The sequence below is a fragment of the Canis lupus genome, chromosome 15 (genome assembly GCF_003254725.2).
Source record: "Canis lupus dingo isolate Sandy chromosome 15, ASM325472v2, whole genome shotgun sequence".
NCBI lineage: Eukaryota > Metazoa > Chordata > Mammalia > Carnivora > Canidae > Canis > Canis lupus.
This window is the reverse complement of record NC_064257.1, coordinates 9,655,661-9,683,429: the sequence shown is the minus strand read 5'-3', so window position 1 is coordinate 9,683,429 and position 27,769 is coordinate 9,655,661. Positions and strand designations below refer to the sequence as shown.

The 27,769-nt window shown below is 38.8% G+C and overlaps 1 protein-coding gene across 6 annotated transcripts in view; it reads left to right on the top strand.

Moving 5' to 3' along the window:
- The first annotated feature begins 849 nt into the window (after positions 1-849).
- OSBPL9 (oxysterol binding protein like 9) overlaps positions 850-27,769 on the top strand; it is a 160,770-nt gene continuing 133,850 nt past the window's right edge. For 4 of the 6 annotated variants that reach the window (XM_025420091.3, XM_025420090.3, XM_025420088.3 and 1 more), the window contains exon 1: positions 850-984. In XM_025420091.3, coding sequence (XP_025275876.1) covers positions 874-984 — 111 coding nt within the window. In that variant the 5' untranslated portion in view covers positions 850-873. The remainder of the gene's footprint in view (positions 985-27,769) is intronic. The other 2 variants (XM_025420092.3, XM_025420089.3) reach the window with 1 other exon arrangement.

Sequence of the window (27,769 nt, the reverse complement as noted above, 5' to 3'; positions counted from 1 at the left end):
AGCACAGGGATCCCTGTCTGGTCTTTTTGAAATTTTTTTTTTTTAATTTCTATTTACTTATGATAGTCACACACACACACAGAGAGAGAGGGGCAGAGACATAGGCAGAGGGAGAAGCAGGCTCCATGCACCGGGAGCCCGACGTGGGATTCGATCCTGGGTCTCCAGGATCGCGCCCAGGGCCAAAGGCAGGCGCCAAACCGCTGCACCACCCAGGGATCCCTGGTCTTTGAATTTGTTATTCCTTCCCCCGAAGGCTCTTCTCCCAGGTTCCCTCCTTCACTTTCTTCCGGTCTTTGCTCAAAAGTTACCTTCTCATTCAAGCATTCTTCATTTGGGAAATTAAAATTGCATCTCCTACGTTCTGCCTCTCATTTTTCTCCATAGCACTTACCAGTGATAATTTGCTATTTATTTTGTTGCCTGTTTCCTTCTGCCCCTCATGAAGTCTGCGCCGAATCCCAAAGCCTAAAAGTGTGTCTAGCACAAAATAGCAAGTATGTCTTACGTGAATGGATTTCTTTCTTTGTGTGTATGTGTGTGTGTGTGTGAATGGATTTCTGAGATGAATGCATATATGAGTATCATATATGAAATCTTTGGGACCCGTAAGGTATCATCATGGGTAATAAAATTATTTATGTGACTCAGTAATCCTAGTGGTATTCATGCTTGCCTTTCTCACGTCCCTGGGAAGGTCTAAGGTGACGGCTGGGGGCAGGGGCGGGGGCGGGGAGCTGACCGCAGCAGCAGCGGCTGGCCCCGCCCGGCCCCGCCCGGCCCCGCCCCTTCCCGCGGCGGCCCCGCCCCCAGCCGGTGAATACCTTATAGCGAGTGACGTCAGGCCGTTTGTTGTCATTGGCGGCTCCCAAGATGGCGTCTATCATGGAAGGGCCGCTGAGTAAATGGACCAACGTGATGAAGGGGTGGCAGTACCGTTGGTTTGTGCTGGACTACAATGCAGGGCTGCTTTCCTATTACACGGTGAGACCTCAGGGGGCAGAACTCCGAGCGCCCCAGGGGTCGCTCCCGGGGCGGGGTGCTAAGCTGGGGGCGCCGCCGTGCGAGGGGTTCCCTCGAGGGGAGGCCTTACGTCCGGGGGAGCCAATGGCGGTGGAGGAGATGCCGGCGCAGCCAATAAGCAGGCAGTGGCTGTCTGGTTTACGGGCTAGGGGCGAGCCGAGTTCCGTTTTTAGGGTCCTGCGTGGAGCTGTGGTGGGATCCAGCGCGGTGTAGGCAGGTGACGGCGGTGGTAGCAGTGATTTAAAGGCTCGGGCCACGCAGTCTGTGTGCCCTCCCCCCCCCCCCCCCCGAGACCCCGAAGCCGGCCGCGCCCCTTAGCTTCCCTCCTGGGATTAAAGAGCGCGGTTTCCTGCGGGCGACGGTCACACGAGCGGGGCCCGGTGCTCAGGCTTGCGGGCGACACGGGGGAGTCTGAAGCCCCTCGCGTCTGCCCGGACGGAGTGTGTCTTTTATGGGACGCGCTCCTCCGTCCTGAGAGAGGCGAGCGGCACCGAAGCCTTAACTTTTGCAGCCGAGGGCTTCCTCCCCAGGCGTCTCCTGTTAGCGAAAGCCGCCTGGAGACTGCGGTGTCTCCTGAAAGTTGTGTCGCGGAGGGGGCTCGGGGTGGGGCTCCACCGTCATTCAGCGCTAACTAGCGGCGGGGGCAAGTGCCGGAATGGCCTTGAATCTTAGGTTCTGACTACCCGTTCCACACCTACCGCATTAGAAATAGAAGGTGAGTGGTATTAGAGAAATTACCTAAAAAGGTGCCGTCTCCGAATAGTGTATAGTTAATAATAGCCACTGAGAGGGAAGAAACCACTTAAAAGGACGAAATAGAACTCCCTGAAGGCTTCAGAAAATTAGAAGAAAAAATCATCATTTGAGAAGGATTAATATTGATGAGAGAAATATTTATTTGTTCATTTAAAAATATTTATTGAACTCCCACTGTATGTTAGTTATTATTGCTTTGGGCTAGGTGTGTGTGTGACACACGTGTGCGTTTGAGCAAGAATCAGCAGAGATCAAGGTCCATTCTTTTTCTTGGGAGCCAATATTCTAGTTTAGTGGCTCCCATAATTCATTTCACTCACAATAACTATGTAAGGTATGTACTTGTGATCCTCATTTTATAGTTTTGGAATTTGAGGCTCCAGGCTTTTAAGTAATTTGCTCAAGATCACAAAGCTAGCAGTAAGTGGTGTGATCAGGATTCCAGATTCCTGGCTTTCTGTTTTCACTGCACTTCACTTTCACTGCAGGGAGGAGGAAAGTGCAAGCTGTGAGTTACTAAAGGCAAGTCTACAGGAGTAAAAAAAAAAAAAAAAAAAAAAGTTACTTTCAACGCCCTTTAACTACTTACATCCTTTCTCTACATAATTTTTATTTTTACTTTTTTAAAGATTTTACTTATTCATGAGAGACACACAGAGAGAGACAGAGACACAGGCAGAGGGAGAAGCAGCTCCCTGCGGGGAACCTGATGTGGGACTCCATTCCAGGACCCTGATGTGGGACTCGATTTCCAGGATTACGCCCTGAGCCAAAGGCAGACACTCAATTACTGAGCCACCGAGGTACCCCATCTACATACTTTTTAAAGGGAGAAAAAGACCAAAATCTGAATGAGATTTAAGCCTATCATTCACGATTATCTTTAGGTAGCCATGAAGGAGATGCAACTGAACACTGTATCTTGAAAACTCTGGAGTAATGAAATCCTATAGCTCAGATAAATGAAGAGTAATGTTGGGTTTCAGTAGATACCATAATTAGAAATTCCCACTGACCCTTTCCAGCCTATTCAAGGTAGGGTAATTTCAATAAGTGGCAATATGGAATTAACTTAACTCTACAAATCCCAAATTTGTATTGGTTTAAATCTAGGGCCGTACTCTAGAGGCCGAAAGCTGGGTTCTTAGGAGCTCGTAGCCCTTTTTCCTGTTTTTCTGCCTTTTCTGCATCCTTTTACTGCCTCCTTTCCCTTTTAGTTTTTAAATACCTTGATAAATCTCTCCTTGCCCTAAATACAGATTTTTCATATACTACTTCTCTCCTTTCCCCCTTACCCTTCTCCCTTCTCAGAAGGGAGAAATATGTAATTTTTCCCTTCTGAGACCAGACTCAATGAAACATCATCCTTGCCAGCTGAAGGAGATATCCTATTTCTCACTAATGTCTATTTAGAAGTCTCCCCCCACTCCCCCAGTTTTTTGGTGTCAAAGCATTTGCTTGTAGAGAAACATCAGGGAAATATTATAAAGTAAAATTATCTTGTGAAAATAAAATAATACCTAATCCCAAATTAGAGGAGGAGGAGGTCCAGCAAACATGAAAAGAGGATAGGTATCTACTTAAAGACAAAATAGGAGACATGTTGAACATTGGCAAGGACTTCTGTACACTTGGACATTATTTTACTATGTTAGGATTCAGAAGGCTGGGCAGCCCTGGTGGCTCAGCGGTTTAGCGCCGCCTTCAGCCCAGGGCGTGATCCTGGAGACCCGGGATCGAGTCCCATTTTGGGCTCTCTGCATGGAGCCTGCTTCTCCCTCTGCCTGTGTCTCTGCCTCTCCCTCTCTGTGTCTCTCATGAATTAATAAATAAAATCTTAAAAAAAAAAAAAAGGATTCAGAAGGCTTAGAAGATACAGTTTAGTGATTTGTGTGGGGCTTATAACTTGGAGCTACATCTTCCAGAAAGAGTATCTGAAGTAGTTATATTAGCCTTTTAACAGAGTAATAAATAGCAAGTCACCCTGTTCCTTGTTTTCAGAATCACTTAGGCTCTGGTCTGGCTCGTGGTTGGAGGTCTATTCCAGCATGGCCATGAAAACCCTGAACTAAAGTAGATTGGCCTTGCTTTAGAGTTGTCCTGTACTGAAAATTGATATTGGAATAATCTTAGAGTTGGGTTAGAATCACTGGGATTGCCGTGAATTGAATAGATTCGCCTAAATGTCACCTCAGCCTGGATCTTTTTCTCTGGGCCTAGGCCCAGACCTAGACCTGTTCTCTGGGAATGAATGATCTTTTTATTTTATCTTTCTTTTATTTTCATACTCTGTGAATTTTCAGTTTTTTAAAAAGAGCTTCATATAGTATTGTTCTGCCCAATACAGGAAGAGAGAAACTGATTATCTCTTTTAGGAAAGTAGATTTAGGCAGTCTTTTTAGCTCTAGTTCAATCTTTTAATTATTAGAAACAATGTAATACAGTTCATTCAGCAAGTATTAATTTGGGGTTGACTTTGTAATAGGCATTGTGTTATACATGGTAGAGGTACAGAATGAAGGAGAGATTCCCTTCTACCTAGGAACTCACATTCTAGCAGCAGACACCTAAACATAATTTCAAAACAATATGATAAATTCTACAATAGAAATAAGAGTAGAGTGCTGTGGGAACATTGCCTGGAAAAGGCAAGGGAGACATTTGAGCTGAGATTTATAGGATAAAGGAAGAAGAGCATTTCAGGCAATAGGTGGGAAACTTGAGAAAATGAAAGTGCATTAAGAAGATACTGAGAATTTCTGAGTAGCTCTCATGTAAAGATGTGTATAGGAGATAGGAAGATATTGAGTCCAGAAGGCATTTGGAGCAGCTAAGGTATAATTTGGGAACAGTGTCTGAACAGCTACCATTTATGTGAATCATGATCATAGAGGAAGATGAGAAAGGAAGGAAAATTGTGGGAATTATAGGTATATGAGGAGTTAGAAGGTTAGAAAGTTAGTGAAGATCATGCCTTTTGTAACCTTTTGAGAACCTACTGTGTGCCAGGTGCTATGCTGAAAAAGGTGTTAAAATGGCAAATAAAATGGAAATAATCCTTGCTTTCATGATACCTAGAGTATCCTGGGGGATACAGCAAGTAAGACCTGTGATCTGGGAAGCATAGGATGGATGCTTTTGGGTATGTAGGTATGTTACTTGACTCAGTCTTGGAAGGTCAGGAAAGGTTTCCTAGAAGAAACAGATTTGCTGTGACCTGAACGATGAATAGAAGTTAACTATGTGAGCAGAGAGAGGTAACTGCTTGAGATAGAGGGAATAAATGTTTTCAGAGGAGACAAGAATCAGGAAATTGACAGTCATGGAGTTTGAGCTGTGAGATGGACAGTACTGAGATCTAGAGAGGTAGGAAGGGGCCAGATAATGAAAGGCTTTCTTGGTAAACCACCTAAGGAATTTAAACTTTACTCCCCAGGGCATTGGAAAGTCATTTAGGTGTTGTGAATACTTTTTATTAAAGAAAATTTCAAACATATATAAAAGAGGGTAGTAAACTGAATTACTGTCATCCAGCTTGTACAATTATCAACATATGGCCAATCTAGTTTTGTTAATACTTCCACCAACTCCTTCCTTCCCCCATTGGTTTGTTTTAACGCAGATCCCAGATACTGTATCCTTTCATTTGTGAATATTTCAAATGTATTACTAAAAATTAAGGTCTCTCTCTTTTAAAAAATGTTAAAACAATGCAATTATTACAACTAAATATTATTATTATTTTTTTACAACTAAATATTATTAATACTAATTTACTAATATCAAATATGTAGTCTGTGTTCAATTTCCTTAAATGTCTCAAACATCTTTCCCTCATCAGTTGGTTTGAGTCAGGATTCCAAACAAGATCCACACATAAATTTATAGGTCCTTCTTCCTTTTTATTTTTCTCTCTCTCTCTTTTTTTTTTATCACTTGTTGAAGAAACCGGATCTCACTTATCCTGTAGAATTTTCTGCATTCTGGATTTTGCTGGCAACATTCTTGTGGTATGTTTAAACATGTTCCTTTGTTGTCCATATTTCCTACAATAGAGGAACTGTATAAACTGATAATTAGAGCTAGAAGCTTAATCCTGTTTTTTTTTTTTTTCTTTTGGGCAAGAATTTTTCATATGTGAAACATTACATCAAGTGGCACATGATGTCTGGTTGTCTCTGATTTTAAAATTGATCAAGAGGTACAGGTAGGGATCCCTGGGTGGCGCAGCGGTTTAGTGCCTGCCTTTGGCCTGGGGCGCGATCCTGGAGACCCGGGATCGAATCCCACATCGGGCTCCCGGTGCATGGAGCCTGCTTCTCCCTCTGCCTGTGTCTCTGCCTCTCTCTCTCTCTCTCTCTCTGTGTGACTATCATAAATAAATAAAAATTAAAAAAAAATAATTTGGGGAAAATTGTAACTAATTTGACAGATAAAAAGGTCTTTAATATACAGCAAGCTTTACAAAAAAAAAAAAAGAGGTACAGGTAAAATTTGTATTCTTTAAAGAAGACTGTCATTACAGAGAAATAATCAAGTCACATTGACAGGCCTTAGTGACTGGATAGGAGTGAAAGGGGAGGAGTCATTTAATGAAATGCAGGTTTTTGGTTTTACACGGATGAATGATAGGGAAGTTAGGAAGAACAGGTTGGGGGAGCGGTTGCTTTGGGGGCATATTGAAATTGATGTAAAAATGTCCTATAGTCTGGAATTGAGGGGAAAAAATCTGGTTAGATACATATTAGCTTTATATATGGAGAATTGAGAAAGTGAGAATAGATAGGATGCTGAGAAACATCATTGGATTAGTTACTGCTTTATAACAAAGTATCCCAATACCTAGCAATTTAAAACAAAAACCATTTATTATCATAGTTTCTGTGGCTCAGAACTTTGAGTGACTTAGCTGGATGGTTCTGGTGTAGGGTCTCAAGAAGTTGCAGTCAAGATATTGGCTCAGATTGCAGTCCTGTGAAAGGCTTGACTGGAGTTGGAGGATCTGCTTCCAGGATGACTCACTCTCACAGCAGTTGGCAGCAGGCTTCAGTTCCTTGCTGGCTGTTGGAATGTGGCCTCAGTTCTTCATCAGCTAGCCTCTCCATTGGGTTAGGCTAGTGTTTATCATAGGCTTTATGGCTTCACCCAGAAGGAGTGATCAAAGTGAAAGCAAGGAGGTAGCTGCAATGCCTTTTATGACTTAGTCTGAGAACATGACTTCTGCCTTATTTGGTTCATTACAAATGCACCATACAGTTTAGCTTATGCTCATGGGGATGGGAATTTCAGGCATCGAGAGGGGAATTAGTCCCTACCTTTTGAAAGAAGTGTCAAAAGAATTTGTGGACAGTTTTTTAAGCCATAGTCATATTCAAAGAATTGGCAGAGAAGAAAGCCTACAGAGGAGAGTGACAAGGGACAGCCAGAGATGTAAGAGAAAAACCAGAAGAATGTGGCAGTCAACGTGTAGGAATAGTGAGTTGGCTTGAATATTGTTGAGAAGACTGAATAGGTAAAGACCTGTAAAAATATCCACCAGATTGATCAATTTGGACAATTGATGACCTTGGTGAGATCAATTTCTGTGGGGTGGTTAGTTTGGAAGAAAGGCAGATTGGAATGGTTTAGAGAGTAAGGTGTAAGAAGTAGAAAAAGTAGATTGCTCAAGATGTTTCATTGTGAAAGAGGCAGAGAGGGATATAGAACTAAGGGGTAGGGATTCTGAGAGGATTTTGTTTAAATGTAGGGACAAGAATCAAGGTCCATGTTAAAAATGAGGGTAGAGTCAGGACTTATGAGCATAGTGAAGATTTAGATCAATGCCATGGGACCTGGAAAAAGGAATGGCTAGGGACACATTAAAGGTTATTCCAGTTGTTTGAGGAACTAGATGAGATTATAAAGTATGATTTGTTTCATCATTACACAAAAATGTTTAACTCTCTTTATATTTTGTTTTTGTAACATTTTGGAGAGAAAGTTAGAAAGTGAATTAATTAGTAAGTTACCAGGGCGGCTCAAGGTATTCTTAGTAAAAAGAATCATTAGAAAAATCATATGTTCTTCACTATTACATGCTGCCTGGAAGAGACTCATAATGATTCTGCATTTCAGAACCACTGGTAGTTGAAACACATTTAAGTGTCATCTGAAGTCTTTAGCAGTGTTTGGAAGATGATCAAAAATTTTGAAGAGCTTAAGTATATGTATTTTTCTTGCAAAGATGTAAAAGAGGTAGTTTCAGGTTCTCCTAGAAAGGTATCAGCACCACTCTCATCAAACAGTTAAAAGTGAATTTATACTTTTGTAAATAAACTCTTTTTGACAGTTTTTATTGAGCTTAAATGGTATATGTTAAGAAGTCCAAAACTAGTAAAGTAGCTTTTGAATTGTAAAAGGAACAAAACACAGAGAGGAGAGAGAGAGGCAGAGACACAGGCAGAGGGAGAAGCAGGCCCCATGCTGGGAGCCTGATGTGGGACTCGATTCTGGGTCCTCAGGATCCCGCCCTGGCCGAAGGCGGCGCTAAACCACTGAGCCACCCAGGCTGTCAGAAAAATTGTATCTAATCTAATGTCATGAAAAGAAAACAAAGGTTCTAAAATGGTAAGTAGTATCAGTGAAGATATATATGGAAATTTTGTATCGTTTGTTTTCTTGACTACTCTAGTCTGCCTTGATTTTTTTTCTCCCCTGTTTTAATACCCTTGAAACTTGCTCATATAATTCTTTGGGCATTTAATCATTTTATATTTGTTATCATTAACTAGCTGTATCCATGGTACATTCTATATCTGTACAACAAGTTTGTAAACTTCTTAATGGCAATACTGAGCATCATGATCTTCAAGTCCTACAGTGTGGCACATTGTTCTTGTAGTGAATGGAATGTCCAAGGCCCTTAAAACTAGGTTTAGAGATGAGATTCAAAAGGCTGTTTTGGAATTGTGTCTCATGTATCCTTTTAAGTTTTTCAGACTATACTACTAATAAATATATATGTTTCCATGGTTTATGTAAAACATGAGTGAGCTTATATCCACAACAGTGGCTTTTGTTTAATTATCTGGAGCCTGTAGAACTGTGTGGGATCTTTTGCTTAGTGTGTTATATCAGATAATAATAATTATTATTATTTTTAATTATTATTTATTTTATGTTAGTCAGAGAGAGAGAGGCAGAGACATAGGCAGAGGGAGAAGCAGGCTCCATGCACCGGGAGCCCGATGTGGGATTCGATCCTGGGTCTCCAGGATCGCGCCCTGGGCCAAAGGCAGGCGCTAAACTGCTGCACCACCCAGGGATCCCTGTTATATCAGATAAGCAGTCAGCTCTTGCTTCTGTTGCAGGCAGTTTTGTGGATGGTAATAATTTGTGGAAGGACAGAAAATAGATTGTTCTTAAATATGCCACTCTATATGTGGCATATTGTCATAGGATCAGCTTTTCAAATATTTATATAGTTCCAATCAAAGCTAGGAGAATGCACAAGTGATTTAAATTAAGGATTTAATTCTTTTTATTTATAGAGAAAGACAAATGGCCAATCCAATTATTTATTTTCTTTCTCACTTTATCATGAAAGATTCTCTTGGACTAGTTCCTTTAAAAAAAAAGGGACCTAATTTTTTTTTTCCCAAAAGTTAAGTTTCAAGGTACGTGGAATCCTACAAATGGACTTATATTCAAAAGAAGTTGTTTTGAGGTATTCATAATTTTTTCCCATTTACATGACAATGTTAAGATTATTATGAAAATTGGTTTTCTGTTTCCTGGAGTTTTGTTCACATTAAGCCTTCATGCTGAGATTGTCTACCTATTTCATTTCTTGTATTTTATTTTAGCATTACTATAGCACAGATGGGTAAATATTTGCTTTGTTGCTCTGGCAACTGTCTACATTCTCTCATTTTCTTTCCTCAGTCATTCAGAGAAGGTGCCATGCCTCCCAGAGACATTTAGTGGGAACACCTTAACATCTTATACTCACACTTAATAGTATACCTACTTTCCTGCCAACGCTTATCTGCATCCTTCCCCATCAGAGTGGAAGAGGTAATCCTTGGGGGTTCTGGATTCCATCTGCTCACAAATTTTCAAGGACCTCAGTCTATAGATTTTCTCTTCTCTTTTCTCTACTCCCTTTCTCTCATGTATCTTAAACTTCCTTTCTGTGTATGGGCTTTTGTGGTTTAAGAATATTTGTTTTGCAATACAACTAGACATCATTGTAACAATTTCACAAAAATGTGAAATTTTTTAGGAAATCTTTGAGTTGCCTGTTGCTTTTTTCTTGTGTGTGTGTGTGTAACAGTTTTATTCAGGTAGTAATTTACATACCACCTATTTGAATTAAATGGTTTTTAATATATTTGCAGAATTGTGTAACCATCTCCACAATTTTAGAAAACTTTCATCACCTCCAAAAGAAACACTGTTTCCACTATATTACTAGCAATATTTTACCCCAGTCTAGGCAACCACTAATCTACTTTTGGTCTCTGACAGGTTTGCCTATTTTGTTCATTTCATATAAATAGAATCATATTATAAAAGTCGCCTTTAAATGATTTTAATGTGGCTTTTTTTCATTTAACATAATGTTTTAATTACTTTCTACTGCTAAATATTTTGTGGTATGAGCATTACACATTTGTATTTATCCATTTATCTGTTAACAGACATTTTTTTTAAATTTTTTATTTATTTATGATAGGCACACAGCGAGAGAGAGAGAGGCAGAGACACAGGCAGAGGGAGAAGCAGGCTCCATGCACCGGGAGCCTGACGTGGGATTCGATCCCGGGTCTCCAGGATTGCGCCCTGGGCCAAAGGCAGGCGCTAAACCGCTGCGCCACCCAGGGATCCCCAGTTAACAGACATTTAAGTTTTTTCCACTTTTTTGTGTATTGTGACTAATGCTACTATGAACATTTGTGTACATAAGTTTTGGTGTGAACATGTTTTCATTTCTCTTAGATGTACGTAGGGGTGACTCTATGTTTAGCCTTTTGAGGAATTGCAAGACTGTTTTCCAAAGCAGCAGCATCATTTTACATTCCCACCAGGGGTATAAAAGTTCCACGTTCTCTGCATCCTTGCCAGTACTGTTATTATCTGTCATTTTGATTATAGCCATCTCAGGTGGGTGTGAAGTAGTATGTTGTTATGGTTTATTTGTTTGCTTGTTTGTTTATTTATTTATTTATTTATTTGTTTATTTATTTATTTATTTATTTATGATAGTCACACAGTGAGAGAGAGAGAGAGAGGCAGAGACACAGGCAGAGGGAGAAGCAGGCTCCATGCACCGGGAGCCCTACATGGGAATTTTTAGCCCTACATGCTAATTTTATTTTATTTTTTTTTTAGAGAGCCCTACATGGGAATTTTTAGCCCTACATGCTAATTTTTATTTTATTTTATTTTTTTAGAGAGCCGTACATGGGAGTTTTTAGCCCTACATGCTAATTTTTATTTTATTTTTTTTTTAGAGAGAGAGTGAAAGCAAGAGCAAGGGTGGAGGGGTTGGGGGCGAGGGGCAGAAGGAGAGAAAGAGAAAATCTTAAATAGGCTCCACACTCAGCACTCTGAGATCATGACCTGAGCTGAAATCAAAAGTTGAATGCTTAACCAGCTGAGCCACTCAGGTGCCTCCAGATCATTTGCTAATTTTTATTTTTTATTTATTTATGATAGTCACACAGAGAGAGAGAGAGAGAGAGGCAGAGACACAGGCAGAGGGAGAAGCAGGCTCCATGCACCGGGAGCCCGACGTGGGATTCGATCCCGGGTCTCCAGGATCGCGCCCTGGGCCAAAGGCAGGCGCCAAAGCGCTGCGCCACCCAGGGATCCCCCATTCGCTAATTTTTAAATTGTGGAATTGTCTTTTTTGAGTTGTAAGGGTTTTTTTTTTTTAAATATATTCTAGATACAAATCCCTTATTAGATACATGATTTGCAAATATTTTTTTCTCTAAGTGTCTTCTTTCTAAATATTTTATTTATTTGATAGAAAGAGCACACGAGTGAGCATGAGCAAGTGGGAGAGGCAGAGGGAGAAGCAGACTCAAAATTTTAAAATTTGTTTATGTCTAATTTAACTTTATTTTTTCTTGCTTGTGCTTTTGGTGATATAAAACGATCTAAGATCACAGAGTTTTACACCTACTTTCTTCTAAGAATTTAAAGTATTTATTTATTTATTTGTTTATTTAGAGTTTAAAGTTTAAGCTCTTATGTTTAGGTCTTTGATTCATTTTGAATTAATTTTTTAAAAAATTTTATTTATTTATTCATGAGAGACACACAGAGAGAGAGAGAGAGATTGGCAGAGACACAGGCAGAGGAGAGGCAGGCTCCATGCAGGGAGCCCGATGTGGGGACTCGATCCGGGGTCTCCAGGATCACGCCCTGGGTTGAAGGCAGGTGCTCAACCGCTGAGCCACCTGGGCTGCCCTTGAATTAATTTTTGTATATGGTGTGAATTAAGGGTCACATTCTTTTTCTTAAATTTTATGTTCTTATTTTTTATTTTTATTTTTTGTATGTGGCTATCAAGTTATTGTAGCACCATATATTGAAAAGACTGTTCTTTACCTTGGCAGCCTTGTTGAAAATCAATTGACCATAAACCTGAGGGTTTATTTCTGGCCTCTCAATTCTACTCCATTAATCTTTATGTCTGTCCTTATGTCAATGTCACACTGTTTCAAGTATTATAGCATTGTAATACATTTTGTAATTGGGAAGTATGTCTTTCAGACTTTTTCTTTTCTTTTCTTTTCTTTTCTTTTCTTTTCTTTTCTTTTCTTTTCTTTTCTATTCTTTTCTTTTCTTTTTAAATTGTTTTGCCTATTTTGGGTCCTTTGAAGTTCTGTATGAATTTTAGGACCTACTGACTTTTTCATTAACAAATTCACATGGTCGTATTTCTCCCACATTGAAAATATCTCTCATTCTGTGTCTCCCTGGATATTCCATCCTGAACCTCTCTTCTTAAACTTGTAGTCAGAGTTTTCTACAGTGTATCCATTCCATCCATCTTACACTGACTCTGCAGCAGTTTTTACCTCCAGATTTTACTGAAAATCCTAGCAGAGGTCTCCAATGATAGCTTTGTTGCTACACTCAACGAGTACTTTTTGTTTTTCACACTTAATTTTAATAGCACTGTCTCTGCAGAATTTGGTGATATTGATTTTTATTTCTTTTAAAACAATAGTTTTATTGTTCTTGAAGAGATCACACCTTCAATTTTAGGAAAATGAAACAGTACTGAAAAGTATATACAGTAGAAGGAAGAAAAGTCTCATTTGAAATTCCCGTGTTTTGGAAAATAGCTTTTCTAAAAACTGTTTCTGCTTAAATATACATGTATGTTTATTTTATGTAACTAGATCATCTTATACATGATATTCTCCAACTTAACATTTTATTAAAGATTTTTCATGGGCAGCCATGAAACTTGTTCCTGCCTCAGGGCCTTTGTATAGGTTTTCTAGTTTTTCAGACTGTTATTACTTCAGGTCTGTAGCATGGCTGATTCCTTCTTGTTATACAGGTCTTCATTCAGATGTCACTGCTCTGAGAAGCCTTTCCATAACATCCACCTAAAGTAGACCTCACTGTCGGTCACTATCACAATGATCTTGTTTTATTTTTTCATGGCATTTGTTGTTAGCTTCTGAAGTTACTTTTTGTTGTTTATTGTCTGTATCTCTCCTCTGGAATATAAACTCCACGAGAACAGAAACTTCACTATTTTATCTGTAGCATCTAGAGCTGTAGCTGGCATTTTTGAATATTCAGTAAATATTTATAGAATGAACAATAGTGTGAAGTAGTTGATATTATTTCTATATAATGAAGACATTGAGACTTAAGAAATCACATAATAGGGACACCTGAGTGGCTCAGTGGTTGAGTGTCTGTCTTTGGCTCGAGGTGTGGTCCCAGGTCTGGGGATCGAATCTTGTATCCGGCTCCCTGTGAGGAGCCTGCTTCTCCCTCTGCCTATATCTCTGCCTCTCTCTCTGTGTCTCTCATGAGTAAATAAATAGAATCTTAAAAAAAAAGGAAAGAAATCACATAATAGGGCAGCCCTGGTGGCTCGGTGGTTTAGCGCCTGCCTTTGGCCCAGGGCGTGATCCTGGAGTCCCGGGATCGAGTCCCACGTCGGGCTCCCGGCATGGAGCCTGCTTCTCTCTCCTCCTGTGTCTCTGCCTCTCTCTCTCTCTCATAAATAAATAAATAAATAAATCTTAAAAAAATTAAAAAAAATAAATAGCCTTTTTGAAAAAAACTATCCCCCTGATTGTGAAAGTAAATTATGTTTGTTGTAAATCTTAACTAATCACAGACTTGAACATTTCTTAAGCCCTTAGGCATGGCTCTTGAATTGCTGGGAACATTTTTACCAGTTTTTTTTTTTTTTTTTTTTGGTAAAACTTTATTCTGAGTTCCAATCTCCAAAGTTGAACAAGGAGCTTTTGGAGCATATCCATTCTAAATTGAGGCTGAGGACGAGTCTTAGAATTAGAACTAAGTATCCAAAATTCTGTGGTTCTGACTATTGTTCATGCTAACTAAATTATTTTGTGTATTGTACAAATTTTTTCATCATTGACTTTTTGTATGCTCTTCTCATGGTTTGTCTTTTCACGACCTTATTATTTTGGGCCCTTACTTAGTCTTTTCCAAAAACAGAAAAACATTCCTGGGCAATTTTTGCCAGAGAAGTGAAGTTGAAAGATAATAATGGATTATCACAGCACAGAGAAGTACTAATATATAACACAAACCACCTGAAGTTTAACATGCATGCTTCTGTCATTTCCTTCAATTGTTTTTTGTGAAATAACATTAATATTATTTAGTATTCTGGGCAGTATTTGAGAAGCAAAGCAAAAATAGAAAATTTACCTTGAGGTCCATATATATTAACATCCTTTAAGTAATTTGCAGAATTTAGACTATTATTTAGTATTTAATTTCTAACTTTAGAAAGAATATGAAAACTCTAAGTTATTGTAACTGTGTTTAATTAAACTGTGAAAATGGTTTTCTTCACTGATCTATTGGCTTGAAATTCTGACTTGAAGATACTGTCTTTTTAAAGAAATAATGAGAGAATCGAGACTTTACAATGTAGTAGGTCAAGATGTAATACCACAGGGGCACCTGGGTGGCTCAGTTGGTTAAGCATCCAACTCTTGATCTCTGCTCAGAATTTTATCTCGGGGTCGTGAGTTCACCCCTGCATTGGACTCCATGCTGGACATGGAACCTACTTAAAAACACACACGTTTATATGCTCACAAACCTTTACCCATAACTTTGAAATCCCTTAATCTCTGAATTCCAAAGGTTTTTCCCCTAAATTTATTATAATCTCATTTGGAAGTAAAGTCTGTCTTGAACTGTGTGGCTGCTTTATGGTCTTTATGACAGTTAGTGTAAATATATGTTGCACTACAGAAATATTAATATGCTTCATTGTGAAATTAATTAAATCCTGATACCCTAGATCCCAGTGCAGGTATGACACAGTTTATGTGCTATGTATGTATGTGACATGTATTTATAATCTAGTAACCAAGTGTTTAACATGCTAGAGGTAGTTTGGAAGATAGGGGTACACTCTTTGGAGCACTCCTTCAAGTCTTTATAGGGTAACATTTACAGTATTGAATTCAGAAGGATTGCTGATTTGACACTCAGCCTTGTTGACTCAAAATCTTTGAAGGAGGACTTAACCAGATTTATAGTAACTGTGGTAGAAATTTATGACCTTTATGGCCGTTGAAATTAGACCTGGATATGAATCCTATGTCTCCCACTTGTTGTTTATGAGTCCATGGGCAAGTTACTAAACTTTTCTGAGACTTTGTTTCCTCGATTATAAAATGGATATAATAAAAGAACTTAAAAGATTGATGTGAGAATTAAATAAAATTGTGCTTAAAGTACTAGCACAGTATCTGGAATAGAAGTGCTCAGTAAGTAATGTTAACAGAAAACTAAGGTTTATGACAGTGTTTGACATACAACATTCACTAAATATACACTGTATATACTATTATACAAACTAATATTCCAATTTATTCATAACAAGAAATTAACTGTTGAGACTGTATAAATACTTAGGCTTTCTGATTAGTGCATTGGTAAAAGCAAGCTATATGGATTACAAAATTTCTAAACAAAAGTAGACTGAGTTATGTGTTACAGATATTTAATGGCATTTGACATTGATATCATGATACAGTATCTCCATATTAGAGACATACCTATTATGAGAACTGAATACGTTTAATCTTATGGTCAGAAAAACTTTTTTTTTTAAAGATTTTTAATTTATTTATTCATAGAGACACAGAGAAAGAGAGAGAGAGAGAGGCAGAGACACAGGCAGAGGGAGAAGCAGGCTCCATGCAGAGAGCCCGATGCGGGACTTGATCCAGGGTCTCCAGAATCACACCCTGGGCTGTAGGCGGCGCTAAACCGCTGCGCCACGGGGCTGTCCATCAGAAAAACTTTTATTCTGGCCTTCTGGTTCTTGCTCTGGCCGTCTTCCTTCAGTTCTATTACTATTAATACTTTCTTACACTTAGCATAATTAGTCATAATTAGTATAATGATTTCCAGGCTGTTCTAGCTCTTACAGATAATCTTGTGTATATTTCTGTTGGGATATATGTCTTTTCTTTAAAGGAAGGCAGCTGTCTTCCCAGGACCTTAGACCCCTAATGTTACTATCACCTTGTATCCTGATTGAGTATACATTCCTAAGGCTTTATCTGTTGTGTAAATAGACACTAAATCTTTTGTGCAAAATGAGGCATTCTGTAATGGGGGATGTGGGAGACGAGGGAGTTATCTGGGATAACATGAGAGATGATTGATGGGTAAATTCTTCCACTGTTGTGGGCCCGTGGCTCTTCAAAGTTTTTATTGGTGTAGATTTCCAGGAGCATGATGACATTTTGGTCTTGAGTGCCCATAAGACCTTAGCTAGTGAAGACTCTCTGGTACATTAAATACTATCAAGATTTTTTTTTAAGATTTATTTATTTATTTATGATAGACATAGAGAGAGAGAGAGGCAGAGACACAGGAGGAGGGAGAAGCAGGCTCCATGCCGGGAGCCCGACGTGGGACTCGATCCCGGGACTCCAGGATCGCGCCCTGGGCCAAAGGCAGGCGCCAAACCGCTGAGCCACCAGGGATCCCCCTATCAAAATGTTTTAAGGAGTCTTTGCTCTCTAAATAAAAAGGAGACTACAAGGCAGTCTGGTGGCTTGGTTTAGCGCTGCCTTTAAAAAAAATCTTTAAAAAAAAAAAAAGGAAAGACTACAGGAATGGGTATTACTGCTGTCATTTTCTATTTTGTAATTGCTGCTGTAAGCAGTGTTATCTGTATGGAATTCTGGCAAGTATTATTTATTTGCTTTTATTGAGATATAATTTATATCCAGAAAAAAAAAAAAAACAACCCACAGATTTCAAGTGTACAGATAGGTGAGTTTTGATATTTGTTTATTTTTATTTATTTATGTTTTTTTATTTATTCATGAGAGAGGCAGAGACACAGGGAGAGGGAGAAGGAGGCTCCATGCAGGGAGCCCAATGTAGGACTCGATCCCAGGACTCTGGGATCACGCCCTGAGCCAAAGACAGATGCTCAACCACTGAGCTACCCAGGCGCCCCTTCACATTTGTTTATACTCTTTTTACCAGTATCCCAAAATATAGTGCATTGCTGTTATCCTGCAGAATTCCCTCCTGTCTCTTTGCTGTCCATCTTACACCCTAGAGTCAGCCTCTTGTAATTTCTGTCTTTATAGGTGAGTTTTGCCTAGCAGGTTGACTACCTGTGTTCCAGGATATATGGCCCAAGATGCAACACTAGCTATGAGTACAACCTAATAATATACTGTTGGGAATGAAGTAACATATGACATAACTGAGACAGTGTTTACATTTATTTTAAAAGGAGAGAGAACATTTTGACATTTGTCCATAAGTACTCTACCATCAATGTATTAAATGTTTATTCTTTGCAAGGGTATAGCAGGGCTATTGGATGGGGGAGGGCAGAGGATGAATCAGAAACCCTGCCCTCTAAGAGGCACGCACATACATTATTTTCATACAAGATAGTAGTATGTGGTTTAAGAAAGGTAAGATGGGATGCTATGTGTTAAAAAGTTCAGAAGGAGACCTCACTTTTAGCTATGAGAGATTCAGAGTGTGTCAGATGAGACTCTTACTTGATCTTTTTAATACAGATTTAGTTTATTTCAAGCAAAGTAAAATTAACATTCAAATAAGAATTTAAGTGTCTTTATATAACAGGTTTGGGGACACATTCTTTGGTTTATAAGGATTGTAGAATTAGTTTAAATGGCAAACTCATCTTCCCCTGTGAATTTTGAATATGTTTGTGCAAAACTTTTCTAGGCTCATTTGCTTCATAGAGTAAATCTAAATCCATGGTTACATTTCCAATTAAACAGGTTTCGATTGATGACACTTTATATTACTGTGAATTAGTTAGTTCATTAAGATACTTTTGAATACTTAGTATAGGCTGGAATTTGCTGAACTAATCTTTAAAAGCTTATAGTCCTATTGGAGGTACAGTTAGTTAACTAGTTATAATTAAGATAAAACTAAGTGGTAAGTTTGATGCTAAGTTTTATTTGATTTAATGCTTATATAACGTTGGAGACTTGCTCTTTAGTTGTTTATGGTAATAATTTTAAATGTAATTGTAAAAAATTTGTTTAAAAGAGATATAGAGGCATCAGAAATGAGGAAAAAAGTTTCCCCTGTTTAATTGTTGAATAGCCTAAATTGGGAATGAATTGGCATATTTTGAGTGAATTATGTTGAATGAGTGGGGTGCCAAGAGACGAGGCTGGGGCTATTCATTTATTTTTTTAAAGATATTTTTATTTATTCATTTGAGAGAGAGGGAGAGAGAGGGGGAGCATGAGCAGAAGGGAGGGGCAGAAGGAGAGGGAGAAGCAGACTCCCCACTGAGCAAGGAGCCTGATGTGGAGCTGAATCCCAGCATCCCGAGATCATGACTGGAGCCTAAGGCAGACGCTTAACCAACTAGCCACCCAGGCTAGTTTAGAATTTATTTATTTATTTTAGAGACACAGAGAGAGAGAGAGAGAGAAAGAGAGTGAGAGTGTGTGTGTGTGTGTTTGTGCGTGTGTGTGTGAGTGAACGAGTGTGTGTGAGCATGAGCGAAGGAGCATGAGCGAAGGGGGAGGGAGAGAGGGAGGGAATGAATCTCAAGCAGACTGCACTGCTTGAGAGGTGGGGCTCTATTCCAGGACCCTGAATCATGACCTGCGCCAAAACCAAGAGTTATATGCTCAACTGATGGAGCCACCTGGGCAGGTTGGGGCGGCTGTTCATTTAGCAGACATTTATCTAATACCTTCCAGGTCCTAGGCATCAATTAAGTTCTGTAAGATGGGGTGGGGAATAATAGTAATATGAAGATAATCAAATCCACTGTATGACAAGGGAATAGATGTAACAAATAACTATAAAACAATAACTAGTGCAATAGTAACATTCATAAATTGAATAGATTACAATAAATTGTACCTGAGCATAGGAGCTGGATTGAGAAGGAGTTCACAAAGGAAGTGTGAGCATGAAGAAGGAGAAACTATTGATTTGTTGCTTGTTTTTTGTAGGGGCTATGTATTATTCCTAAAGCAGATTAGTTGTGTGTGTGTATATGTGTGTATGTGTAATGGGAGTAATGTCTGTAGAGGGGATTGAGCTGATGGTAGGAGACATGCTTAAAAGTTTGGTCTAACGGGCATAGGATTAGTTTAGGGCCAGCAAAAATGATTGTGCATCTCCTGCTATATTTAAGGTAGAAACAAGGAAGGGGCATGAATCTTGTGCCTTTTACATGCCAGGTATGTTATGCTAAGTGATTTACTTGTTTTAACTCAGTACTTGCAATGATCCTATGAAAATAAGTAATAGCTCAGGGAACTGAGCTGGAATTCAAAACCTTATCTCTTTTACTGTACAGCCCATGTTATTTCATTAAACTGTACTATCTATAGGATAATATAAGATCTATATCTCTGGGTATACTTAATGAAATTTTTTTTTTACAAATGGAACTCCCTTTTTTAAAAACACATATATGCTTAAGGGATTGAAAATAATTTGTACATTTTAAAGAGATATTTCATGTGTCTATAGCCTTAGAGGCATAAATGGGGAGTATTTTGAGCCATTCCTAACTTAAATTACTTTGAAATGTATGTAGCCATCCTTTCAGAAGATGTTTTTTATGTAGTATACTGAAGTTCAGATAAAGTAATAAAATATATCCGGGATGTAACAAGTAAGAGGCCCTGCTGGACTGCCTTAACCCGTTTGAAAGAACCAGTTGTACATTAAGCTGGTTTAAGAGTGACATTGAGCTCAGTAATTCTCAGTGTCTTTAAAATAACCTAAGGATTTAGGAAAGAAACAGAGCAGGCTGATTACTCTATAAATTAAGATTATTTTGTGCTGTTCTTTCGAGAACACAGGTTATTGACACACCACTCTGGTTGGGGGCTTTTTGTGTGTTTCCTAATACTCATTTCACAAATGATTTCAAATCCCATCCTCAGATGAAAGAAAAACTTACCCTTCCCACTGCAGGCTGATAGCCCAGAAGGTTTATTTAAAAATAAAATTCAGTAGCATCCCTCAGTAATTTTTTGACTGTCCACAAAGCATTTTAAAGCAACTTGAGGTTGAAATTACATTATATTCTATTTAACTTTTGTTCAGTGGGTTCCTGGTGAACTACTGCTGAGATTATATGTAAAGCGAAGTCCATTTACTTTAACTAGCATACAGATAATGTAATATGTATTTTTTATTATTTTATGTATTTGAAATAGCCCTTGCCGAGACAGAGAACAAGCTTACTAATGAATCATTCATTTCTTGCTTTTCCTTCTGCCTGAAACTTTCCCCCCAGATTCTTTAGAGGCTTTTCTCATTTACATCTCAGTGCAGATATCAAGTCCTCTAAGAGTCTTCCCAAACCATCTACATTATAGTAGAACCCCCACAATAAATTCTCTCACAAAGAATTTCTGATCAGCACCTTGCTTTATTTTCTTAACACTTGTTACTGGCTGAGATCTTGTTAATTTGATTTACTTAGGAGAAATACCTATTCAAATCCTTTACTCATTTTTAAGTTGAATTGTCTTTGTTGTTGAATTATAAGTGTTCTTCATATATTATAGATACTAGTCCTCAATCAGATGTATGATTTATAAATGTTTCCTTCCATTTTGTGGTTTGTTTTTTGCTTTCTTGATAGTGTCCTTTGAAAAGCATATTTTTTTTAAAGTTTGATGTTCAATTTATTTTTCTTTTGTTGCTTTGTACTTTTGATATCCTAAGAAACCATGGCATAATCCATGGTCATAAGGGATTATACTTGTCTTTTCTTCTAAGAGTTTCATAGTTTTAGCTTATTATTAATAGTTTAATGGTTTCATATGGTATTGGGTAGGGTTCCAATCTTATTCTTTTGCATAGGGGTATGTATATCCAGTTGTCTCAGTACTCGTTGTTAGAAAGATTATTCTTTCCCCCATTGGATAGTCTTGGCATTGTTGTCAAAAATCAATCGACTGTAGCCATATATATACGTTTATTCCTAGACTTTCAATTCTATTTCATTGTTCTAATTACTGTCTTTGTTAATGTAGCTTTTTATTATTCTGATATTAAGAAGTGTGAATCCTTCAACTTGCTGAACTCATTCATTACCTCTAATAGTGTTTTGGTGGTAGTGTTTGATATCTCATTTTCCCAGCTAGAACCTTCAGTACAATGTTGAATAGAAGTGGTGAGAAAGGGGGTCACCTGGGTGGCTCAGTGGTTGAGCATCTGCCTTGGGCTCAGGACATGATCCCAGGGTGCTGGGATCAAGTCCTGCATCAGGCTCCCACAGGGATCCCCCTTCTCCCTCTGTCTATGTTTCTGCTTCTCTCTCTGTGTCTCTCATGAATAAATAAATAAAGTATTTTTTTTTAAGAAAAGGAAGTGATGAGAGAGGACATCCTTGTCTCTTGTTCTTGCTCTTAGGTGTAAAGCCTTTAGTCCATTACCATTAAGTATGATATTAGCTGTGGGTTTTTATAGATGCCCTTAGTTACCTTTTATTCTTTGTTGAGTAGTTTTATCATGAAAGAATGTTGGATTTTGTCATACTTTTCCTGTTTTTGAGAAGATTGTTTGATTTTTGTTCCTTATTTTATTAATATGGTATATTATATTGATTTTCATATGTTGACTCAAAATTGCATTCTTGGAATAAATCCTACTTGGTTATTGTCTTAGTATATTTGGGTTGCTATAACAAAAATTCCATGGACTGGATAGCTTATAAACAACAGAAATTGGGGGATCCCTGGGTGGCTCAGCGGTTTAGCGCCTGCCTGTGGCCCAGGGTGTGATCCTGGAGACCTGGGATTGGGTCCCACATCAGGCTCCATGCATGGAGTCTGCTTCTCCCTCTGCCTGTGTGTCTCTGCCTCTCTCTCTCTGTCTCTCTCATGAATAAATAAAATCTTAAAAAAAAAAAAACGAAAACCAAAAAACCAACAACAACAGAAATTATTTCCAGTTATGGAGGCTAGGAAGTCCAGGATCAAGCACTGGTAGATTTAGTGCCTGGTAAGGACCTTCTCAGATGACCATCTTTTTTACTGTAACCTCATATAGTGGAAGGGGCGAGGGAGCTCTCATAGGCTTTTTTGTTGTTGTTGTTATTGTTATTGTTAGGGCACTAATCCCATTCATGAGGCTATTCCAAAGGCTCCACTTCCTGATACTATCATCCTGAGGGTTAGGATTTCAGCATATGAATTTGGGGAGGTAGAGGGACACAAATTTAGACTATAATAGTTAAGCTATATATAATCCTTTTTACATGTTTTTGGATTTGGTCTGCTAGTATTTTGTGGAGGATTTTTGCAACTTTATTTGCAGATGCTTTTTTTTTGTGATATTTTTGTCTGGTTTTGCTACCAGAATAATACTTGCCTCATAGAAAAAGTTGGGGAGTCTCACTTATTTTAAAATTTTAGAAGAGTATGAAAAGTTGTTGTTAATTCTTTAAACATTTTTTGGAACATTTTATTTTTAAAGATTTTATTTATTTATACATGAGAGACACAGAGAAAGAGGCAGAGACACAGGCTGAGGGAGAAGCAGGCTCCCCACAGGGAACCTGATGCGGGGACTCAATTCTAGGACCTGGGGGTCATGACCTGAGCCAAAGGAAGATGCTGTACTGCCAGTCACCCTGGTGCTCCTCTTTAAACATTTGATGGAATTTATCAGTGAAGCCATCTGGGCCTAGGGGTGTTTTTGTGAGAAGTATTTTGATTACTAATTCAATCTCTTTACTTGTTGTAGGTCTATTCAGATTTTTAATGTCTTTAGTCAGTTGTGACACTTTGTTATTAGAATTTGTCTATTTCATCTAGATTATTTAATTTGTTCATCATGTTACTTTATTTTTTTTTAATTAATTAATTTATTTATTTATGATAGAGAGAGAGAGAGAGAGAGAGAAAGAGGCAGAGACACAGGCAGAGGGAGAAGCAGGCTCCATGCACCGGGAGCCCGATGTGGGATTTGATCCTGGGTCTCCAGGATCGCGCCCTGGGCCAAAGGCAGGCGCTAAACCGCTGCGCCACCCAGAGATCCCATCATGTTACTTTAGAATCCTTTTTGTTTATCTAAGATTGTTAGTAATGTCCTTCTTTTATTCCTTACTTTAGTAATTTGAGTCCTCTTTTTTTCCTTGGTTAGTAAAGCTAAAGTTTTGTCCATTTTATTGATCTTTTCAAGGAACCAAGGTTTGGTTTCATTGATTTTTTTTTTTCATTTTTTAAAATTTCATTGATTTTTGCTTATTGCTTTTATTATTTCCTTTCTTATGCTTACTTTAGGTTTATTTGCCCACTTTGTGTAGTTACTTAAGGAATAAAGTTAGGTTCTTGATTTTAAATCCTTTTTTCTTTCTTTCTTTCTTTCTTTTTTTTTTTAAAGATTTTTATTGATTTATTTGAGACAGGGAGAGGAGAGAGAGAGCACAAGCAGGGAGGAGGGTCAGAGAGAGAAGGAGAAGCAGACTTCCTGCTGAACAGAGAGCCAGATGCGGGGGCTCCATGTGGGACTCGATCCCAGGACCTTGAGATCATACCTGAGCTGAAGGCAGATACTTAACTGACTGAGCCACCCAAGCACCCCCAGATCTTTCTTCTTAATATAGGCTTTTACAGTTATAAATTTCTAAGAATTGCTTTCACTAGCTTCTGAAGTTTTGGCATGTTATTTACATTTTCACATTGCAAATATATATATATTTTTGTAAATTTATTTTTTATTGGTGTTCAGTTTGCCAACATACAGAATAACACCCAGTGCTCATCCCATCAAGTGCCCGCCTCAGTGCCCCAGTCACCCCCACCTCCTCTTCCCCCACCCCTAGTTCATTTCCCAGTTAGGAGTCTCTCATGTTCTGTCTCCCTTTCTGATATTTCCCACTCATTTTTTCTCCTTTCCCCTTTATTCCTTGTCACTATTTTTTATATTCCCCAAATGAATGAGACCATATAATGTTTGTCCTTCTCCGATTGACTTATTTCACTCAGCATAATACGCTCCAGTTCCATCCACGTTGAAGCAAATGGTGGGTATTTGTCGTTTCTAATGGCTGAGTAATATTCCATTGTATACATAAACCACATCTTCTTTATCTGTTCATCTTTCGATGGACACCGAGGCTCCTTCCACAGTTTAGCTATTGTGGACATGCAAATATTTTCTTATTTCCCTTTTAATTTTTTTCTTTGATCTATTGGTTATTTAAGAGTATGTCATTTAATTTCCACGTATTTATGAATTTCCCAAATTAACTTTTGTTGTTGAGCTCTGCTTTTAACACATGATCAAAGAACATACTTTATATTGTTTCCATCCTTTCAAATTTATTCAGGCTCGTGTAATGGTCTAACATGTGGTCTATCCTGGAGAATGTTCCATGTGCACTTGAGAAGAATGTGTTTTCAAGGAGTTTTCTTTCTTTTTTTTTTTTTTTTTTAATTTAATTTTTTTAAGTAATCTCTACACCCAGCATGAGGCTTGAACTCATGACCCAGAGATCAGGAGTCACCTGCTCTTTTGACTGAGCCAGCCAAACACCCTGCAGGCAGTTTCCTTGTTAAAGTACAATGTGTTGCATACATTGCTTCCATTCATAGCCCACTGGCCAGTGTATAGATAAATAGCTTATACCTACCTACCTGAAAGGGACCCTTGGTATGTAATATCCAACAGGAAACCCATGTGTTCAATTAAATCTTGGGGTGGAGGATTTTATTACTGAAAAGAAGAGGAAAATGAATATTGGGGGATGTGTAGTCTATTACAGGCAGCATTAGATTGTATTTGTGGTAATTTACTTTGAAACTTTAATATGAATTGTAATCTAAATCAGTACCTTGGGGTTAGGTGATTAGCATAGGATTATTAAAATAATTTAAAAATATTTATTTATTTTGAGAGAGAGCGCACAAGCAGGAGGGGCAGAAGGAGAAGGTGAGAGAATCTCAAATAGACACTGCTGAACAAGGAGTCGGATTGGCTTCTGTCGTGACCTTGAGATCACAATCTGAACCCAGATCAAGAGTTGGACACTTAACTGACCACACCACACAGGTGCCCCTTAAAATAATTTTTTAAAAAGATTTTACTTATGAGGGACACAGAGAGAGGCAGAGACATAGGCAGAGGGAGAAGCAGGCTCCCGGTGGGGAGCCTGTTGTGGGACTGGAACCTAGGACCCCAGGATCATGACCTGAGCCAAAGGCAGGTTTGATTGAGCATCAATCACTGAGCTACCCAAGTGCCCCTAAAAATAATTTTTGATTGCATGGTTTGTCGTAACAGGACCCACTGCCCTTGTGTTAATAAATATGAGAAAGCAGCAAATTCAACTGCAAAACCCCCAAATCTTTGCTGGTTCTGGAGCCCCTTGGGGAATAGAATGTATCAACTGTGTATCTCCTCACTTCATGGGGGATCCTCATCCAGCCTAAAAGACTGTAGCATCCATTTCAGAGTGATCTTTCTTGAGGTGCTTGACCTTGTACTGGAGGCAGAGTGAGGGATCTCGTCTAAGTTACAGGTTGTGTGACTGTTCCAACCTGCTAAAAATCTGTTGACAGGTCTCGGAACATTGGTAAGATAATATTTGGAAGGAAGATTACTGGAGTCGGAGTTGCTCACCCTACCTTTTTTTTTTTTTTTTTTTTCTCTCGTTAGCAAAGCTATTTGTATCAATTTAATAAGACCCTGATGTTCAGTAAGTGGCATTTGCTTAGGCAAGTTTGCCTCAGGGCAAGGTGTAGCTGGATCCTGGCAGCTAGGACTTTCCACCTCTCATCTCTCACCTCATTGTGTAGGCTTTATTTACTACTTTCTTCGTGTGGAAGATACATGTTTCATGGCAACTATATACTTCACAGCTTTAGGAACAGATAGGAAGAGCTAGCTCTTCCTTCACCAGTAGAAAACCTTCCTGGGAAAGGACTCTATTTTGCCCTGTGGGGTAGTGCCATGGATCCAGGATAGTCCAAGGCAATGATATGAAGAAGGACTCGGAGTCTCAGTGAATTTTAATCTGTAGGGCAGAGGGACCAAGACTCAGACTCAAAATGGACTTGGACTCGAACCCTGAGCCTGTGTCTCCTCCAGTTTTTATTAAGAGAGCTAGTGGATGAGCTATAGGAATGATTAACTTTGGGAAGCAGAGAAAAACATGTTTACTTCAAAAGGTAAAAGAATAGGCTATTGACTCAAGGAGGAGGGAGCTGTATCTGGAGAACCACGCAGTCAAGAGTCAGTGTGCCGGTCAAGAGTCAGTGTGCCCTCTCAGGACCTCCCAAATTCCCAGAGTGTGGAGGACTCAGCCTCTGTAGCTGGTTCCCCGCAGGGTAGTGGATCCTGTGATACCATTCCTTCAGCGCTCACTGTGCCTGGGGTGGCTTCATCACACCAACTTCCCTTTAGCTGCATATTAGAGCTGAGTGGAGAGAGAATGAGGAAGAGGACCGTATGCCATTGTGGAAAAAGATTCCAGGTTAATAGCAGATTATGGTCTGGGGGAATGATTTGCAGGGCAGCCATTCCAAATCATGCCTGCTGTGTCAAACTCTGCTACATTTTACATATGTAATGTTGAATGCTTATTTGATCTCCTTGGTGTCACTTCCATTCGTAATACGTGAATGATTCTTACCATACAAGTTTACTATGTATAAAGTGCTTGTCATACAGAGGGCATCAGTAAGTGAGAATCTACTGCTTTGCTGCTGCTATTGCTATTATTAATGCCACCATCATTCTTTTTGTCCAAGTTCTCATATTTAAGTGTTACTTTTCTAAAACACACCTTTGAGACAAATGTTACTACCCTCCTAAAAATCCTCAATAGCTCTCCATTAACTATTGAATAGTTTGATTTCCTTAACCGCTCAATTATTTTTTCAGATTCTTCAGGATCTGGTTCCCATATCTCCTTTTTAGTCTCATCTTTCTCCACATTCTTCTTTGCACTATGTGCCTGGGTCTATAAGTTTACTCTCCTTTTATGAATAGTTTGTGTGTTGAGTTTTCTGTACCCATGCTTTGGCTGGTGGTGTTCCCTTGGATTGGAATGCCCTCTTTTTCCTACCTTCCCTCTCTTATTAGAACCTTTTTTTTTTTTTTTTTAACGTCCCACATTGAAACTTGAAACCAAGTTGCTTCCCTGTTGTCTTCCCTGATCTTTTCCCATAGCAGGGAGCCCTCTATAGCTCAGGGTACTTTGTACTTATATTTATGTAATTTATTTTTCATTGTATCAATTATTTAC